General features: G+C 26.8%; 1 protein-coding gene across 2 annotated transcripts; it reads left to right on the top strand.

The window, feature by feature from the left end:
• The first annotated feature begins 1,466 nt into the window (after nucleotides 1–1,466).
• Nucleotides 1,467–19,650, top strand: LOC117169204 (spondin-1). 2 transcript variants are annotated; one of them, XM_033355450.1, is made up of 12 exons: nucleotides 1,467–1,556; nucleotides 12,036–12,224; nucleotides 12,900–13,084; nucleotides 13,457–13,648; nucleotides 13,917–14,203; nucleotides 14,562–14,965; nucleotides 15,255–15,426; nucleotides 15,502–15,745; nucleotides 15,901–16,087; nucleotides 16,165–16,328; nucleotides 16,410–16,601; nucleotides 19,426–19,509. In XM_033355450.1, the coding sequence occupies exons 2-12, from the start codon at nucleotides 12,044–12,046 to the stop codon at nucleotides 19,507–19,509; spliced, it is 2,292 nt and encodes a 763-aa protein (XP_033211341.1). In that variant the 5' UTR covers nucleotides 1,467–1,556; nucleotides 12,036–12,043. The 2 variants fall into 2 exon arrangements, with proteins under 2 accessions (XP_033211341.1, XP_033211340.1); XM_033355449.1 differs by lacking the exon at nucleotides 1,467–1,556 and having other exon boundaries at nucleotides 12,044–12,224; nucleotides 19,426–19,650.
• Nucleotides 19,651–21,196: the final 1,546 nt, after the last annotated feature.

Raw genomic sequence — 21,196 nt, 5'->3', positions numbered from 1 at the left:
AAGACAAATTTTCAACAAAATAAATAGATTTCCAACAACATTTTTACATTTTTAGCCAAACAGATGAATTAACAACCAAGGAGATTAAAGTTCTATCGAAAAGATAAGTTTTCGATTACAAATGGTATAGTTCAATTTTCAGTTAAGAAAATTAATTTCCAATAAAAAAACAATTAATTTTTCAATCAAAGAGATGATTTTTCAACTAAAAAGATTAATTTTCTACCAAATAAGAATAATTTTCAACAAAATAGATTCAGTTTCAACCAAAAATTTGAAATCTGCACTAAGAGGATTAATATGCTACCACAAAAAACAAAGTTTCAACGAAAAAGAAGAATTTTTAATGAAACAGTTAAATTTTTCAAAAAGGAAATTAATTTTTACCTAAAATAATAAAGGTACAACCTAAAAAATGAATTTTGAACCAAATATTTGAATGTTTAACCCAAAAGATGAATTTTTTACTCAAAAAGAACGAGTAATTTTAACAAAATAGATAAATTTTGAATTCATATTTAAATTTTGGACAAGAAAGGGGTTTTCAACTGAAATAATGAATAACCAGACAAAAAATAAATGTTGAATCAAGTATTTATACTTTTAACTATATTTCAACGTTAGGCCAATAACGTTTTTTTTTTTAAAGTAAGTGAGCAAAAGAAAATTAACAAACTATTGAGACTTTCCTTAAACCAAAAAGGTTTTATTTTGAAAAATGAATAAATCTTTATATCAGAAGAAAGATCCTAGGACCAACATAAAATGTACAGGATAATTTAAGCAAGAACTGATTTAAATTGCCGGTAAATTCTAGATCTTTCCGTTTTTCTTTCTAAGAGGTATTCATCTTGAAAAATAAGGGAAACCTCTAAAGTGTCAATTTCTATGTGAAATGGAATAAAATTATTATTTATGTGTGAATAATGCAATGAAAATAGAGAAAAGCAATTATTTTAAATTTATTGTCAGAATAATAAATAAAATTTTACATCATAGATCTGGATTTTTTCAGTTTATCATGCTAATAATTGTTAATTTTTTCTTATTGTTCAACTTTAAAAATTAAATTCTGAGATAAAAATAAAATAACAATAAAACTGGTAAATTAAATCTTATAGAAAATTCGGATGAAATTCAAATCGTCAAATTTAATTCTATTTTGATGAATATTTCATCTAGAAATACCTTTTGAAGAGAATAAAAAATTATCTTTAAATTATATACAACGATTTCAAATTATGTAAGATTTTCTGTAAAATATGTAGCAAAATGTTGGAAACGAAACAAAGTATTTTTCTACGGATAGGGTCATTTGTACAGTAAGAAAGTGAAATAAAAAAAATACATGAATGCAAAAATATAACTGATCTCTCTGACTCTTGAATTAAAATTTCAGATAATGTTTCCGTATATGATATAATTTTCGATGACCGACTGGTAGACTTTCCCAATCTGTAACAGTTGACTCGAACTCGTCATCTCGTTTAGTCGTGTCGCGCCAGTCCCACGAGTTTTGCTCAACTTGGTCAGCCCGCGAGACTGTAGCATAACCGGTGAGTCTTTGAATGGTGTTTATTATTATTATTTTTTCAAGACTCGGTTAATGGATAAATTTAACACTCTTTGAATTTGATCCATCTCTTGTGGCTCAGATCCTGAGGTTATTTCTCTTGAGCTTGTGAAAGGCAAAAGATGATCCTCATAAAAGAGACTACGCTGGCTAAAATGTTGGCAGTCAGATTCAGAGTTGACTTATAATTTACTGTTTTCTATCAAATTCAAGTGTATAAGAGGAATTGTGTCTTTTGTTCGATGAAATTTTGGCCTTAAAAGTGTTTCCGAGTGAGTGTTTTTAAGTAGATTAAAACAAATCATACCAGTCCTATAAATAATTAGAAATAAAGCTCTGATAATTATAATGAAATCAGTGCCAGCCTTTTTTATTGAAAATGTGATTTGAAATTTTAAAAGTTTTTCAAACTTCTAGAATTGGTTTCTTTGGAAAGACTGAAAAATCCCGAAAAATAAAATTCCCGGCAGTGTAAAAAGCCGGTGTATTAAAATTTCCGAATAGTAAAATTCCCGAACAATTTATAATATTACCGAATTGAAAAATGCACGAAAATTTATCATTTTACCGAATCTAAACGATTCCAAAAATTTTATTATCAATATTATTTAATTATTAAAAATATTTAAATGTTTAAAATCAGAAAATTTTCAGTTCGCATATTTTATAATTCGGCGATTTTCTGCCCGGATTTATTATTTGTGAATTTTCCAATTCAGGAATTTTAATATTTGGGAATTTTGTTTTTCGGTATTTTTTAGTCATCCCGTTTCTTTCAACGATATTGTGCTTGTTACTTATATTTTTGATATTTTTACAAAATACTAGCAGTATAATTCAAAATTAAGCGGACAACATAAAAATTCGAGCTCTGATATAACTATACAAAATTTGTAAAAATATTAATTAATTAAAGTATCAATAATCGGTATTAGGTATTTTGATTGTAAAAACACGAATTTAAACTCTTCAACGGCAAATCTGTCAATTTTTGATACTTTAAAAAACCAGAGTGAATTCTTTAAATTAACTCATTAGATTTTTGAATATTTTAAATTACACATGTTTTTAAATCTTCACTAAAAATCAGAAAGTTTTCAGATATTATATTAAAAACTAAAAACAAGAAAATTCTTTAGTTGAAAAGTTTAAAAATTTGTGTTTTAATCAATATTAATTATTTGTTAAATATCCAATAATGAAATATTTTTATAAAATAATTTTTTTAATATTTAAAGTTTCAAAAAATATACTTTGAATTTAAAATAAAAATAATTGTGTAAAAGTTACATTTTAAAAAAGAAATTAAAAAACACTTCCATCTTGAAAGAATAAAAAATTCCTGTTAAGCGTTCTCCGATCCTGATAAATTTTTTCAACAAACTTTGCAAGATTAAATTGAGCACTGATCAATTTCAAAATTTCTTTTCATTTTTCTAAATTAGAAATTCAATTTTTGAGAAATTTTCTTGTAACTTTTTAAATTCTATGCACTTTTTTCAATTAAAATTATTCAGAATTTTTGTTCAAGTATTGTTATTTTATATCCAAAAATTAATGTTTCAAACTTTAAACATAAAGAAAAAATTTTCTTCAATAAAATATTGTGTTTTTAATAAATAAATAATATTGATTAGGCAAAAGTTTTTTAATTGTTTCTATTCAGGAATCTTCTTGTTCGGATATTTCATAATTCGGAAAATTTATGTCGGGAATTTTCAAATTCGGTAATTTTCCTATTCGGGAATTTTACAGTGTCGGGAATTTAATTTTTTTGGGATTTTCCAGTGATTTCAAAAAATAATTTCAATTTTTAATGCCTAGTTATAAAATCTTTTCTTTTTTAAAGTTTGTATTTGATAAATTTACTCAATTTTTCATTGTCTTGAATTCAGTTTGGAAGAATTTAATTCAATATTTTTAATTAATCAATTTCATACCAATATTTTCGATTATTCTTTTAAAGCCAATGAACTCTAGTTTTAAATATTTAAAAACTAATCTTCCTTACGATTTCGCATTCAAAACTATAACGTTATATTAAAATGATAGAAATTCAAAAGATGATATTTAAATAGTGTTAATATTTCATATCACGTAATATTATCTAATAGTCAAACCAAATGGATAAATTTGTCATTTACCAAGCATGTTTTCAGTCCAAAGAAAAATCACTCCCTTTTATATCGCACAAGGTTAAAGAATTAAAAATTTTGTTGACTAATAAAGTTTGATCATTCTAAAAACCTTAAAATTATAGTTTTAAATTGCAGCCTTTAAAAATCCATTAATTCAAGCTTGAAGCGTTAAAAATTAGAAAAGTCCGAACTTCATTTAAAATTGAAGTACTCCTAAATCCAACAAATACACATTGGAATTATTTATTATATACATATTGTTTATTAATAATATTGAAGTATCATATTGCCAGGATAGAAAAATTTGCACAAAAAACATGCGAAAAGTGATCTCAAACATAGGAGCTTTAATGTCGACAAAATCAATTAATGATTATGATATGATATTATTAAAATCATAATTATGTAATAATAGTAGTAATTATTATTTACAAATTCCGATGATGATATATTGTTTGTTATTTTAACAATAATATGGCCAAGTTTCAAAGCAGTACTTATCACACATTTATTATCAGGGTATTTATAAATACATGAAAATTCATCCAAGAACAGAATGAGTTATCTCATGCCCTTTAGGTGGTGGTTGAATGAAGATAAAAAATGAATGTTGATAAAGTATATCATGGAAATAAAAATGAGTCAAGAATGATATAGAAGTATATTGACCTGGGAGCATTTACTACATTATTTTTCATTTATTTTTTCATTCAGTGTTTGAATCGTGATTACTACTTTGTTCTACATTTGTTATATAAATTTTAATATATACATATATACCAAACCTGGACTATAAGAAATTATCAAATGAAAAGTTTAAAAAATAACTATTTCTATTATTCGATTTTATTATTAGTATACTAGAAAATTTATCTCTGAACGTATTTATTTTTAGCAGAAAAAATAATTAGTTTATTAATAAAATGTATTGTTGGGATAAAGAAAATTATAAATGTCATTTACCTCTGTATGTGAAATCTACAATTGATGGGTGTATGAATGGCGGGAGTGTAATCATTGTCAAGCCCACATACGATGCATCTCCGGCTATTATTTCCTGTCTGTAATTTGTATCTCTCATTATATCAGAATCTCATTTCAGCTGCAAAACAATATGCAAAACTTAAGTGAATAATTTCCAATCATGCGCTACTTTAAGAGAAGGAGATTTTTTCGTAAACTATGAAGTAAAGCCACCTCTTAAGGAATAAGAGTAGTTACAGAAATTGAAATGAGTCTATAGAAATTCCATTAACAAAAAAGGAACAATAATTTTGCTCAAAAAGTAGGTCATAGCATTGAACCTGGAGATCTTTTGAAATACAAATTTTAGTCGAAGGACAGGATGTAACTATTTTCCTCGTTGGCAATGAAAAATAATTTGTTTAGAAATAGACTCTTTAAAATTCAAAAGGATAGCAATTAACTCTAAAGCAGTTATTATGTCGATTAGATTAGAGTACGCGAAATGTGTCATGATCATTTATTGAATAATCCAGTAGTTGTTATAATTTCATGCCATTATTCTTTGGATGTGGATAACCGTTAACGTTACATCATGAAAAAGTAACTAGTTATCGTTATCGCTACCGATTCAAAATATAACTTTTTTCGTTACTTTTTAGTTACTTTTGTATTTTAGAAATATAATTATATTTTACAAAGCTTTATTTATACATATATACCAAGAAGCAGTTATTATACTTTCTATTGCGAGTCGTAGGTTAGTTATGAACGGCATAATATTTCTAAAACATTCCTTGTTTTTCAAAATTTTCAATTATAGACTGTGTGAAATTTCTAATGTTACTGTATTATTCATTTAATCCCTATTTTGAATAGAGAAGTTGAACTTTTAACCAAATCGTTTAATCTTCAAATAAAAAAATAGTAGTTGAGTTTTAAATAAAATTTTTTAATTTTCAACCGAATAGAATATTTTTCTAAAGAAATTCCTCAATTTTGACCACAAAAAATTACATTTTTGAACCAAATATGTAATGAAGTTTTTAACTAAAAAGGTTTAATTCTTAATGAAAAATAGTTGTTTTACATTGAAAGAGATGAATTTCCAAGTCAAATTATAAATCTTTAATTAGAATAGGTAAATTTTCAACAAAAAAATTAATAAGAAAAAAAATACTTTTCAAAAAAATAGTTAATTTTCTAACCAAAGAGATGAATTTTCTACAGAAACGTTGACTCATCAATCAAACAGTTAAAGTTTCAACTAAAAAATATACATTTTTAAATAAATAAATTCTTGATTTGAATATACGAATTGTAAACAGACAATATAATAGGTTTTACAGGTATAACAAGATGAATTTCTAACCAAGAAAAAAATAATTGAATTTTCAGTTAGAAAAATTTATTTTTCATCAAAAAAAAAAATTCAAAGAATTTTTTAAATCGTCAGCGACGGAAATTAATTTTCAACTAAAGTGATAAATCGCAAACTAAAGAAATAAACTTTTAACAGAGAAGTTGTTCGATTCTTTAAACTAAACAATTACTTTGTCACAAAGTAATTCAATTTTTACCAAAGAAATATAAATTCCTATTAAAAAACATAATACTTGATATTTTAAACAAGACAGATTTTAATTCTGAATTTAAAACATGTCAACTCAACCGAAAAATGCGAATTTTAAACAAAAAATTTAAATCTTTAACCAGAGAGATGTATTTTAAAATATAATAAAGAAATCTTAAACTAAAAAAGAAAAATTTGTAATAGAGGAAAGATATTCAAATCAAGTCCAAAACTAAAATTATTTTATCAAGCAGTTATATTTTCAACTTAAAAAGTTAAATTTGCAACGAAAGATAACATAGTTAAATTTTATGTTAAAAAATTAATATTTTACAAAAATGAAACAAATTTTTAACGAAACAGTTCAATTTTCAACTATCGTCAAATATAAACTTTAAACCAAAAATGGAATAGTTAAATTTGCAGTTTAAAAACATAATTCAAAAAAACACAAATTTTAAACAAAATATTTCAATTTTTATAAATAAGAATGAATTTTTAGCAGCAGAATTTAATTTGCAACCAAGTCGTTCGGTTTGAACGAAATAATTGCTAATAGCTTGATAAAAAAACAATAAAATTTTCAAAAAAATAGCTAAATTTGTAAAGAAAGCGATTATTTTCCAACTGAAATTATCAATCCTTGACCAAAAAATGAATTTTTATCAAAATAGTTTCGACTTATGACGAAAGAAGATCCATTTTTGATCGAAAATATATTAGTTGATATTTTAACAAAACATATTGTAATTTCAAGTAAAAATATATTTAAATTAATTAAAAAAGACTGCTTTCAAGCAAAATTGTTGAACGCTTATCCAAAACACATTATTTTAAACCAAAAAGACGAATTCTCAACACAATAGTTGAATTTTCAGCCAAATATAATTTTTTTAAGACAAACTCTTAAGTATAATATATGTAAAAGTTTGAATCAAAGATGAAATTTTTAAGCAAAAAAGATTAATTTTTAACAAAAACTATTTGGATTTTTAATTGGAGATGCACTTTGAAAAGAAATTATGAGTCTTTAACTAGAATAGTTAAATTCCCATTAAAAAAATATAAATTTTAACAGAAAAGAGCGAATACTCAGCTCGACAAATTAATTCTGTTTTCTTTTTTTAAAAGTGTTTCTATAGTCTTTGAAAAAATTTAAATTCCAGGTTATAGCAAAAGCAATAAAATTGATAACCGTAAAGAAAGACAGCTGAACAACGTTTCGCAATTAACTAAAAAAGTAAAGGTTTTTAAACTTATTGTTATTGAAAAGAAATAACTAGTTGCGAATTCGTTACTCATTTACAAAAGGGTTTGAAATCAAATTTTTTGTAGTATTTTTCGAAAAAGCAGCAATATTAAGCAGGAACTTTATAACTACGCTTCTGATCACTTTATTCTTATTTTTAAATTAACAACTGGAGAAATGTTTTGTTTTTAATGGCGATGCAAATTCTGACCGCAGAAAGCTTGTAATTATTTAAGGGATTTAACTTATTTTATTATTCTTTTAATAGTTCCCTAAATTCTTCAACCCCTTGATCTCAAAACCTCATAATGATTAATTGTCTTATTTCTTATCCAAAATATATTTCACTTATTTTCGCAAGAAATGTTATTTGGCACGAGGTGGATGAATTGTTAACTGGTTAGGCTTCGGTATCAAAATGAATAAGCAAGTAAATACATGTTATCAATATGACCAATAAAATTATTCGTACTTTCTTTTGTCTATGATTGTTTATGATTTTCCTTTGACATCTAATTAAAAAGACTTAAAATATGAATATTCACTTCGCACCAGACTAGTACCATCTGCATAAATTTGCAACGCTTTTAAAAATTTTTAAATATAGAGAATGTAAACAAATGAATGACTAAAATAATTTACATGAAGGCATTGCTATCAATTAAATGAATGTTTCAGCTTGAATTTGGCATAAATATAATACTTTCTTCACTTGTTCATCATTTATGAATGTTATGACTTCAAAGCTTGTCTGTCCACCTCATAATGGTTTTACCTACTTAAAATTGAAGGAAAGTTCAAAACTAAATATAATTCTAAATTGAAAAACAGAGAAAGTAATATCATTGCTCTAATTCAAGATCTAAATAATTTTCCCAAATTCTGTCTTTCCTACTATAAATATAAGATTATAGAGAAGAGTATAAACAAATTGAATCGCGAATGAAACGCAAACATACATGCATTCGTATGATGATCTTGCAAGATCTCAAAAGCCGTTAGGCAAGCTTGGAAAAAGGTTTGACCCCGTTCCCAGAGCCTGTGCAAATTATTATCAGGTTGGGTATTCATACCACACAACAATTTGAGAGACAAGGGCATTCATCTTCTTGTATGTGTGATTTATTCTCTCATCAATGACGTTTATATATTTCCTATAGGCATTCATATTCATATATGTGAATATAAAAAATGGCATACGTATATTTAATGCATGGTGTAAGTGGATATTATATCTCTATGCTTTACAAGTATTTATTTCAAGTAGAAATGTAGACCCTGGTTAATGTGGACAGAGGAGTATCTAATTCTATTAGCAATGAATACTATTAAATCATATGATGATTTTAGCTATTAGTATACTCAAAATTGCTGCTTTGATGATTTATGATTTATGCTTTATGAATACATATCACAGGGTTCACATCACTTAAGTAGTTAAATCATAAGTAAAAAAATGGAATTTTTTCTAAAAGAAGAGGATTTTATTTATTATTAAAATAATGTATAGTAATACGAGCGATATTTATCCTTTATACACCTAGAATTATTTTTAGAAACGAACCAACGATATTGGTAAAATGCTTAAGGTAGGGAGTTGCAACAGAATTTATATTAAATATGATTATTAATAAATCACGTAAATAAATTGTTAAAACAAACATATTATGGAACTGAAATAGAAGTGTTGGAACTCTGAATATGACGCAAATAAAGTAAAATTAATTTTAAAAGAGAATTGAAATTTATAATTTATTTAACATTTTACATTACAATTAAACAAATCAAATTGTCAATTTCAAATTAAAATAAGCGAAATTAATAGCAAAAGTATTTTTTAAGTCGTATTTGTTTTTAAACCAAAATATTTACTTTAAATTTCGATTTTTTTAAAGCTAAAAACCAAAATTAATTATAAATTAGATATTTCACTGAGTAAGCTTAAAAGAAATAATTCATCCTATTTTATAACAGAATTTATTATTTTAAATAAATTTTAGCCTGTATTATTTAGGAATTCAACTTTTTATTAAAAACTCATATTTTTTAATGCATTTAACTGTTTTTATTTAAAAATTAAAATCCTTTTTGGTTGAAATATCAACTATAACATTTTTTCTTAGGGATTTATCTTTTTTCGTTAGAAATTCCAGAAGTTAGTTAAAAAAAATACAAAATTCGAAATTTATTTTTTGGTTAAGGATTGATTTTTTTTTAAATTCATGTTCTTAGTTAAAAATGTACCTATTTTGTTGAAAGTTTACATTTTTGGTTGAATTGCACTCTTTTCTATTGAACATTAAAATATTTTTTTCTTGAAATAGCAATTATAACATTTGTTCTTGAAAATTCATATTTCTTAGTTGAAATATTTTCTTTTTTCGAAATTTAATTACTTCGTTAAAAATGTAACTATTTTGTTGAAAGCTTGTCTTTTAAGGTAGAAAATTCGAATATCTTCACGCCTTATCTTTGCGCCTTTCAAAAAACATGTGTTTGTCATGGAAAAACAAAAGAAAGTTTAACGGATATTTGTGTCAAGTTTATACTGTGAAGTTAATTTTTGTTGCAGAGATTCTTTCGTCGGAAATCGATGTAAAGTTTATCTTCTGTTTTTTCTGCGTTGGTATAAAATTCAGCAAATTGTTTAAAAATAAAATATTTTGTCGAAAAGTAAACTGTTTTGAAGAAAAATGGTCTTTTTAGCACGAAAATTCAACAACTGAGTAACAAATACATATATTTAGTTGAAAATTTAAATATTTAGTGTAACATTAACCTTACAGTTCGAATTTCATATTTTCGAGTTAAAAATGAAACAGTTTTGTTTGAAATTCATCTTTATAGTTTGAAAATTAAAAAATTTAGTAACATTTTTTTCATTCTTGACTGAAAAACCTTCCTTGCTTGAAAATTCATATTTTTTCTTGAAAATTTAACTACTTTGTTTCAATTCTTCTTTTTTGTCTAATTCAACTATTATATTTTTCTTTGAGAATTTAGATTTTTTGTAAAAAATTGTCTTTTTCTTTGAAATTTAATGCCATTGTTTAAAATTCTTATTTTTGGTTTGAAAGTTTAACTATCATGGTAAAAAATTCAACTATTTGATTTAAAATTCATATGTTTGTTTCAAAATTAACGTTTTTGTTTAAATTAAGCTGTTTATCGTTTATTTGATTAATTGGATTTATTAATTATTTTCATGGTTGAAAGTTTATTTTTTCAAGTTGAAAAATTAACTATTTTATAGAACATTCGTCTTTTTGACATAAAAATTTAATAATTTGGTCACACTTTTTTTTCCTTCTTGACTAAAAAATCTTTCTTTGTTTGAAAATTCATCTTTGTTGTTTGAAATTTAAATACTTTATTAAAAATGCTTTTTTTAGTTAAAGATACATAGTTTTATTTGAGAACTGATATTTTTGGTAAATAATCATCATGTTTTTAATAAAATAATACTTTTTGTCACAGAATTTGCAAATTTTAAAGCGTTTGAATTTGAATTTAATATCAGTACCAAAATTAATTTGAATTAAAATAAATTATTTCCCTATTTTCGTGCAGAAGCTCCTTATTTTCTCTTTTTTTTAAATGTGTCTTTGCTGCGAAAGTACAGAATTGATTTATCTTTCGGGTTTAGTTTCCCAATTGAACTATTAGTGATTTCTATAATTCCTTCATTCCATAAAATACGCAAAAAAATCGTTTAGGAATTATTTCAAATGTTATCAGCAAAAAGAATCTTATTCAGAGCGTCTTGTTTTATGTTTCAAATCAGAGTTTATGATTCTCTAAAAATAAAACAAAACCTTGTTTAAAAATAACATAAAAGTAGAAGATTGGTTAAAAATTTGCAATTTTAGGTGTTCTATCGGACTTTTGAAATTTATAGAAGAAGAAGGGGGAAACGGGGACGATATCTCTAATATGACATCTTTTTAAATATTTATCATTATCGAATTAAATGTAAAAAGTATTAAAATTAAAAAAAAATTATTTACCCTAGAAGCAAAGAACCTTTCGAAAAATGTAAATAATTCGAAACCTTTAATGGATCCGCATTCCTAATTAGGAGTTTCCGGTAGCGACTAATTGACTACGGTTTTAAATTTAACATTTTATTTATTTATCAATCATCTATTTATTGAATATAATTTATACTTAGTCAGAATGGAAATGCATGACAGACTATGATACTCTGGTATACAATTTGTTTTATTCACTCGCTAATAGACACAATTTCAATTTTGTGTGATGTATGGAAGCAAAGCTTAAAAATTTTCAATCAGACTCGAAAATGTACAAAAATAATTAAAGAGTTTATGTCTAATCGGATTTTTCCCATTTACAAGGTCAGAAATGGACTTAGCAGATTAAAATAGTTAAAATGTTAAAGCCCTATTCAAACGCGTCATTTCGGTTCAGAAGAACATCGTTCAATCCGATTTCTTAAAATAAGCCGTTTCATTGAAAAAATGGTTTAATCTTTTTCTTTTTTCTGGGATCCTTATAATAAAATAATTTTTCTAACAGGTTAAAAAATGTTACGACTTATATTGGCGACGATCATCGTCGCCGCAGCTCAAGCCGGATGTCCAATGCGACCATCACCTGATCAATCTTCTTCACAACGACTTCCGGGTGACGGTGGATATCGTATTTTATTCAGTGGGGATTTTGAGAAATATATTCCAAATGCCCTCTACACAATTAGTTTAAGAGGTAAAATTAATCATATTTTATATTTATCAATTAATTACAATGGTACGAACTTAATAAAAGTCGAGAGACAAACTAAAAGTCCTAGAATTAGGGAATTGTTAAGCTGATATTCTGGAAACGACATTTAATATTTTTAAATATCCATTGCTTATGGATTTCCCTTTTTATTTATAACGAAAAACTGTAAAGGGGGGCTTATAAGAAATAAATAACCATTTTTGTGTGTCTATTTAAATTTGTTATGCATATCTGGAAAAGTAGTTGTTTTGAAAGGAACATGTTATATTAATGAGGCATAGAACTTCAGATATTTATTCAAGATAGTTTGTTTGATCACAAAATAGTTAGCTAAAGAAAATGAACGTATTTCTAACTTGTTGAAAAGAAAATTTCGAATTAATTAAAATCATGGCTTTCATTACATTTAATTCAAAATAAGTAAAATTAGTTTCTCCTTCAACCCATTTTTGAGATATAAATAAAAGTAAGTATTTACGAACATTAAAAATAGCAATAACTAATTTTCTTCCAATTTCATCAAAAAATCCTTTTACAGTTTTTCAGTAGGAACAAAAAATTGGTATCATTAGGAGTGCAAAGACAGAATTTCAAAATAAAATACTTGAATTCTGTATTTTATACACAATTTTATAAAAATAATACAATAATTTCCAGGTTCTCGAAATCACGAGAGGCTTCAACAATTTACACGTTTCACGCTCTCTATTGATTCTCAACATTCGCCAAATAACCCTGCTGCTCGAATTGGGTATTTCCAGTTATTCTCTGACTTGCTTGCTCAGTTTAATGAAGATTGTATCAATACAATATCAGAGGGAACTGACAACTCCAAAACAGAGGTGTTCAATAAAACAATTTGACGAATAAAACACATTTAAATTCTTAACTTTTTAAATTAGATGATAAATTACCACTTATTTCATTTATTTTTTCATACCCCAGTGTGCACAAAATTTGGTGACGTCTTTACGACAGCGTTATGACATCTTTACGGCAACTTCACGACATCCTATGTCCATGTCGTTAAGTCGTCTTTATGATATCGTAAATATGTCGTATGATCTGACGATGTCTTTACGATATCGTAAAGACGCTGTAACGACATGGACATAGGATGTCGTAAAGTTGTCGTAAAGGTGTCGTAACGATGTCGTAAATACGTTGACGCATTTTGTGCCCACTGGGTCATCATTAAAATTAAAATGGCACAGGTTCAAGTAATGTGGAAGGCGCCTGCATCAGGTTCTGGATGCATCGTGTTCACAGCCATGGTTCTAGAAGATCCTACTCATTGGTACGCTGAAGATGGAACGCTGATGAAAACATTTTGCGAAATGACTCCAGATGAAATCGAAAACTTAGACGAAAATAAATGCTGTGCTTGTGATGAAGCTAAGTACTCGGTAGGATTTTATCAATGTTTAAAAAAATAATACTTTAATTTGAAACACAGTAAATCCGAAGGTATTGTTTTTACTGCAACGGTACTCCATTTATACGAAAATCTTTATCAATATGAAGAAACAGAAGGCAAACAAATGATCTCAATTATTGGATCATTTTGCTTTCTAATAAACCTTGCAATAATACTTTTAACCGAGGCTCTACCTCCAGTTTTGTATGGAGGTAATGGTTCTGATAATACTAATGAGATTATTCTATTTTCTACAGTTGATTATGGAAGGTATCTGGTCAAACAAAACTCACCCCAAGGATTTCCCATTTTCAGTTTGGTTAACCCATTTCAGTGATCTGGTGGGAGCTTCCCATGAAACCAATTTTTCATTTTGGGGACGAGAGCATACCTCAACTGATGGTTTTCGACAACTTGCAGAATGGGGTTCAGCATCAGGTCTCGAAGCAGAATTAAAATCTCAGGCTCGTCACCTCAGAACCTACATTAAGGCTGCAGGACTCTGGTACCCCAATGTAAATACAAATACCAGTGCTAATTTCAGGTACTTTTCAATTCCTTATATTAATAATTTAGGCCTGAGATTGCGCAAATTCCCCACTTACTTTTCAGGAGTTTAAAATTACATTTTAAATTTTCCCAAGAGATTTCTATAGATTTTAAAAATATGAAGGACTATAAAGGAAATTAAAAGATATGAAAGGAACATAAAGGTTTTAACACATAAAATCTTAGAGATATTTTTTATCTGAAGTTGGACAAAATCATTATCTTTCTTTGAGAAAATAAAACGTTTTATATATCTACATACATATTTTTTGATAACCTCAAGCTCGAATTAATCAACTACTCTCATTCAATTTCTTAAATTTTTTTATTTGGTTCGTTTTTCATTTGTTTAGAGTTGATAAAAAACATCCTCTTCTGTCAGTTGCCTCCATGCTGGGACCATCTCCTGATTGGGTAGTAGGTGTTAGTAAGCTGAATCTTTGCCAAAAAGATTGTTCCTGGGCCAAAAGCATGATTATCGATTTATATCCTTGGGATGCTGGAACTGACAATGGTATCAGTTACATGTCCCCTAATTCTGAAACTAAGCCACGAGAAAAGATGAAGCCAATTACCACATCTTATCCTGAAGATCCTAGATCTCCATTTTATGATCCTAGTGGTAAACCGATGTTGCCACTAGCTAGGCTTTACTTAAATAGGGAGCAAGTTGTTCCAAAGAGTTGTGATGCGCAGGATATTCAACAACAAATTGCAGAATTTGAAGTTGCTGAGAATACTGAGGATACCACAAGACGTAAGTTTATTTTATTTTTTGATTTATTAACAAAAGATTCACTGGAAAAATGGTTACTTGCAAAAACTAGTTAGTTTGTAAGATATGGTACTGCTATTTAATTCGCAAAACAATTTCATTAGTTGCAGTGATTGTTAAGTTTGTACCAGAAACTAATAGCATGGTTTCCCTAACTAATAAAATAATAGTTCGAAATTAAATAGTTGGCCCTGATAACATTTTTAAAAGTATTTTACTGATTTGTCAGATGTTTGCTTTGAACTAATGAATTTTTTTGGTATGTTGAAAGCTGAGTGTCTTACAACAGAATATTCTCCCTGGACCACTTGTTCAGTAACTTGTGGCAAAGGTATCAGGATGAGAACCCGCGATTACAGAATGCCAGAAAAGGCAGCAATGATGGGCTGCAATAGACAACTAGTTTCGAAAGAAATGTGTCTCGCCCCCCTTGGAGATTGTCCGTGAGTCTCTTTATACACAAATCATTAAAAGACATCGTCATCATTGTCATCATTTGTATGAATAACATGTTTTAGAGACGATGCAGAAAATGAGGACAAGCCTTTCTCCATTAATGAATCTGAATGTGAAACTACAAACTGGAGTGATTGGTCCGAATGTTCATCATCTTGCGGACCTGGTTTGACGATGAGAACCCGGAGACTCATTAATCGTAATAATAGGAAAAAGTGCAATCACGTTCCACTGATAGAAAAGACAAAATGCATGAAATCAAGCTGTGCACCTGGAACTGAAGAAATCCTCGATCCCCAATGCCCTGTAATACAATTTTTATTACTTTTTACAAGCTTTTTATAGAAAAGGAGACTGGGAAATGTATAAGTAATGTTCTTTAGATTTGAAATCCACTCACCTCTTTTACAATTTATTTAAATGAAAAAGAAATTGTTTTTACATTAAAAAAATGTCTTCAGGTTTCAGAATGGTCAACTTGGTCTCCTTGCAGTGTGACCTGTGGAAAAGGGATAAAAATGAAGATGAGGTTATTATTAACTGCTGATCCATCGTTGAAAGAACAATGTTCTTCAAAAGTAGAGCTTTTGCAACAAACTTCCTGTTTGGAACAAGCTGATTGTACGTTCGACATGGCAACTGCCAAAGGTAAAGGAAATTAATTACTGACATAAATGCCAAAGAATAATAAAAACGGTAATTAAGGATGACCGAAATATTTTCAGTCGTCTGTATGGAAGATGTAGAAGTTGGTCCCTGCAGAGGAACTTTCCAACGCTGGGCTTTTGATACTCGTAAGCGGATGTGCATTCCTTTCACGTATGGAGGATGCAGAGGAAATAGGAATAATTTCCTGACTGCTGATGATTGCAATCAAACTTGTGATATTGTTAGTAAAAATTATAAATAATAAAATATCAAACTTTTTAGAAATTCTTAATTATTAGGTTCTCTTACAATTTAATTATAGGTAAGGGCCACACTTACTGGACAACCGCAGTCGCAGAATCAATATGGTCAGTTTCAAAGTCAATTCATTCCAAGACTTTCAGTGCCACAAAATCCTATACCTGTGGATTGCATGGTTTCACCTTGGTCTCCTTGGTCGCTTTGTAGCGTTTCCTGTGGTCCTGGCGTTGTCACAAGTTTCCGAATGATTAAGGTATTATGATTCATTTACAAGCTATTTTTTTATGACAGATCTTTTGCTCATTGGTCAATAGGGTGGACCGAAAACCTTGAATTTTAGAAACTACAGATTAAACTTGAATCAGTTAAAAGTAAATGATTTGAATAAAGTTTTGACTGCTTCAGATAATGAGGATTTGAGGTGTCACAAATCAGTCAAAAGTGACGTTTCAAATCAGTATATTTGACTCTAAAGCAAATTGTTTGAAAAAAAAAGAATTTCAAGAGAGTAGTTACATTTACAAATAAAACAATAATTCTTGTTCAAGTCGATTAATTTTACACACACAAAAAAAAAGATTTTTTTATTAAAAGGCGAAAATTTGCAATCAAATATTTGAATTTACTAACATAAAAATTAATTTTGAACATAGGAGTTTACATTTTAACTAAATGATAAAATTTTCAAAAGAAATGTTAAATTTTCAAATAACAGATAATCATTTAAATGTACAAAAAACAAATATTGAACAAAATATTTAGATTTCAAAGTAAACGGATGAATTTTCAACTGAAATGATGTATCATTAACCAAAATCATGAATATTTAACAAAGTAGTTGAATTTTCAAGAAAAAAAAGTTGCATTCATGATAACAAAATTAATAATTGGTACTTCAACTAATGAAAATTGCAATTTATATAAACTATAGTTAAATGTACCAAAATGATTAATTGTCAAACAAAATTTATTTTCGACCAATAAAGACAAGTTGACCTAACCATCAGCGTCCACTAACCGAATCAGTAATTATAAATTATCTAAACTATAACTTTAATTGATTAGGTCTATCATTTTGAATGAGATAATCAGTACATTTCATTCATTGATATAATATTTTTTATGTGATAACCAGTAACTTTAACTAATTAAATCAGCCATTATGATTGATCTGACCCGTCACATTCAATATGTGAATCATTCATTCATGGTTCATTTTAATTATTTACTGAAATGTGGGAATTTATGGATGTATTTGCATTAGAAAATAATTTTACTGTTTTATTTTAGCAGACAAATCAGTCACTTATACTAACTGGAAATAACTCATTTCAAATGAATGGCGTGAAAAAGTTAAATTAAAAAAAAAGTTTACACGAAAATAGTTCAATTTTAAACCAAGTGATAAAATATTTAGTAGAAAGAGGTAAATTCTCCATAAAATACGTATTAGTGTTTGTATCAACCAATTTTAATTTTATATTAAAAGCAGTTGATATTTCAACAACAAAACATCTATATTTCAAATAAAAAAAGTTAATTTCAATCAACGAGAGGAATTCACAACCAAAAGGACTTAATTTTCTACCAAGAAAGACAAATTTTTTTAAATGACTTGAAGTTTCAAACAAAGAATTGAATTTTCAACTAAAAAACACTAGTTTTGAACAAATAGTGTAATCTGAACAACAACAAAATCTATAACAAAATTTTTGAACTTTGAACGAATTAGTTGAAGTCTCAATACAAAAAGATGAGTTCCCAATAAAAAATGTATGAATTGGTATTTCAACCAAAAAAGATTTTTATTACGAATCTTTAACGAAGTAGTTCCATTTTCTACCAAGTGGTAAAATATTCAATAAAACAGGTAAATTTTTAATAAAATATGTAATGGTTAATATATCAGTCAACAAATATTTAAAAAAAGTAAAAACAAATGAAACTTCAACAACAAAAGTTATATGTTTTAAATGAAAAATTAGACGAATTTAACCATCGGGAAGAGTTTTCAACCAAAAAGCCTAATTTTCTACCAAGAAAGACAAACTTTTACAAACGACATACAATTTCAACCAAATAATTGAATTTTCAACTAAAAAAATACGCAACGAATTTTCATAAATAAAGTTTAATGCTTAAATCTATAGATTATTTTTACAGAAATCATAAATTAAAAAAAAAAAATTTGAAAAAGTATTTCAATTTTCACCAAAAAGATGAAATTTCAACCCAAAATATATTTTAATTTCATATAAAACACAGGTGATTTGGAAAAAAGACGATTTTCCAGCCTAGTAGTCGACTTCTCAACTAAAAAAAGATCGATTCTCAATTAAAGAAGGAAAGTGGAAGTTTCAGTTTAAAACAATTAATTTTCAAACAAAAAAGAACAAAAATAACGAATTTTAAACTAAGATGATTATAATCTAATTATCATAATGATGATATAATCAGTAAGGTTTACTGACCGAATCAGTAATTTGGAATGATGTTAACTGTCACTCACTCAATTAGGAACTGATTAAATCAATAATGTTGAATAAAATACACAGTACTTTCACTAAATACATAATCTATTTTAATTGATCTAATCCGTAACTCACTTTATTCAGCTATTTATTGTTAATTTGAAGTATTTGAATTTTCAACGAAATATTTTAATTTGCAACCAGTACAATGAACTTGCAACTAACATTATCAATTTTTAACAAAAAAGAAGACATTTAGCCAAGTAAAGAATGTTCGATGAAAAAAGTAAATTTTTAACAAAAAATGAATTAGTTTATTTTTCAAACAAAAAAGATTTTAATTTTAAATTTAAAAATTTTGTATTTAAACAGCAAAATATCTATATTTCAAATAAAAAACATTTTACTTGTGCCAAAAAAATGAATTTTTGACCAGAAACATTTACTTTCTCCTAAGAATAATAAATTTTTTTAAATTTCAAATTTTCAACTAAAAATTGAGATTTTGCGGTCCACACTGTTGGTCAACATATTTTACTGACTTCCTGATTCACCTTCTCATCTCACATAAATGAAATAGTTAATCATATATTTTTTTATTTACAGCGTCAACCTGAAAACGGTGGGGAGCCTTGTCCGAAAAAATTACAGAGAAGAGCTCGTTGCAATCTTCTTCCTTGCGATGAATAACAACAATAATATTATTCATCAATAAAAAATACAAGTCGTGAACCAATAGAGGCTAAGCAAAGAACTAGTATCTAAGCTGAAAAATGCATGTTTTCTACTCTTTTTTTAAGTTTTCAGAAAATAAAGAAAATCCATATTATACACCTCATTGATTATTTAAATTAAATAATAATGAAATATATGAACAAATAATAAATTGAATAGCCTTACAAAAAAAATAAAGAGCGATGAAGAGCGTTTTTTCATTTCCAGACTTTTATTAATATTGCATTTTTGGCAATATTTCATAATCCACTGACTTTGTTGACGAAATATATATGCAGTACAATATTTTTTTTATTAAAACTTATTGATGACCCGCACCAATCACATTATTTTCGGTTAGACTCGAAGCTTAAAACAACATTATAAAATATTTCTCGCTGATATAATAAAACAATCAACCCTCGATAACTGAACCAAATTTTTCTTATATCGAACGAATGACAATTATATTGTTTATTTCGCATATTATAATAAATTCTAGTATTAAAAAATATTGTTCACAATTTTCTGAAAAACATTAATTAAATACTTCTTGATAAGAAACATTTTGCGTTTAAGAGAAATATTATCACAATTATCAGACTAGCGTCGGAGAATTAAACGACTATAAGAATGGGTGCATTTTCCCTATTTCTTGTGAAAGGAACAATCATAAGTGGAATTTTTTGTCAGCTTTTCAAAAATTCTTTTTTTGTTTACATCCGTGTGTAAAATAAGAATTTCATTATATACATCTATAATCTTAATGGTTATAGTTTATGGCGCTGTTTGGGCCAGATAGAATGTAATTTCAATATAATTATTACTCACTGTTTTTTTATTTGTGGACCCAACAGCGTACTAGTGAAACTGCTGTATTTTAAGTGACAAATACTAATATTTTAATTTTCATTATTCACGATATCTAAAGTGCTGTACACAAAAAAAATACCAAGAGAAGAAAAGATCTATATGTTTATGTATATTCATTATTTTTAATGTATTATTTTTAAATTATGGTCATTTTTCATTAATAAATTAGGTTTTTTAAAATTATTTCGGGTAATAATCGTAAAATCAATTTTTGATTTAATTTCATATTATCTTCTGCTTGATATTTTTTCCCTGGATGTGTCAATTATTTGCGCATCTCTAATCAGTTATGCTACGTGTATAATAAGAAATTGGTCATGAGACATCATTTATCAACTTTGTTCTGGCAAGAAAACAGCAGTTTTCTAATTTTTTAACTTTGCATTTCATAAGTTCTCTTTCTCTCTCTATTTATTTTAAAAAAGATTTTATTTGGATTGAAAAGTAATTTTTAGGAAAAAAAAAACTTTTTAAATATTATATTATATGGATGATTCTTCATATTAAGGTTACCATTGGCAGGAACTTTTGCAGCATTATTTTGGTATATGTTTTATAATAAAAGCTATTAATTGCTGCTAGAATAAGAAATTTTGAATGTATATGAGCTATTTGATCCAAGATTTTTCAAATTCAAGTAGGCTAATCGCAAATTAAAAATTAAAAAATGGTTCCAATTTTATGAAAATTAGTATCTTCAGATTTTTAAGGTTCATCAATTCAAATCTAGCAATATAATTTCTAAATTAAAAACAACTGAATTTAAAAAAATGTTGTTTAAATATTTAAA

This window comes from Belonocnema kinseyi, chromosome 3, assembly GCF_010883055.1.
Source record: "Belonocnema kinseyi isolate 2016_QV_RU_SX_M_011 chromosome 3, B_treatae_v1, whole genome shotgun sequence".
NCBI lineage: Eukaryota > Metazoa > Arthropoda > Insecta > Hymenoptera > Cynipidae > Belonocnema > Belonocnema kinseyi.
Note: the sequence above shows the minus strand (reverse complement) of the source record. Positions and strands in the feature narration are given on the sequence as shown.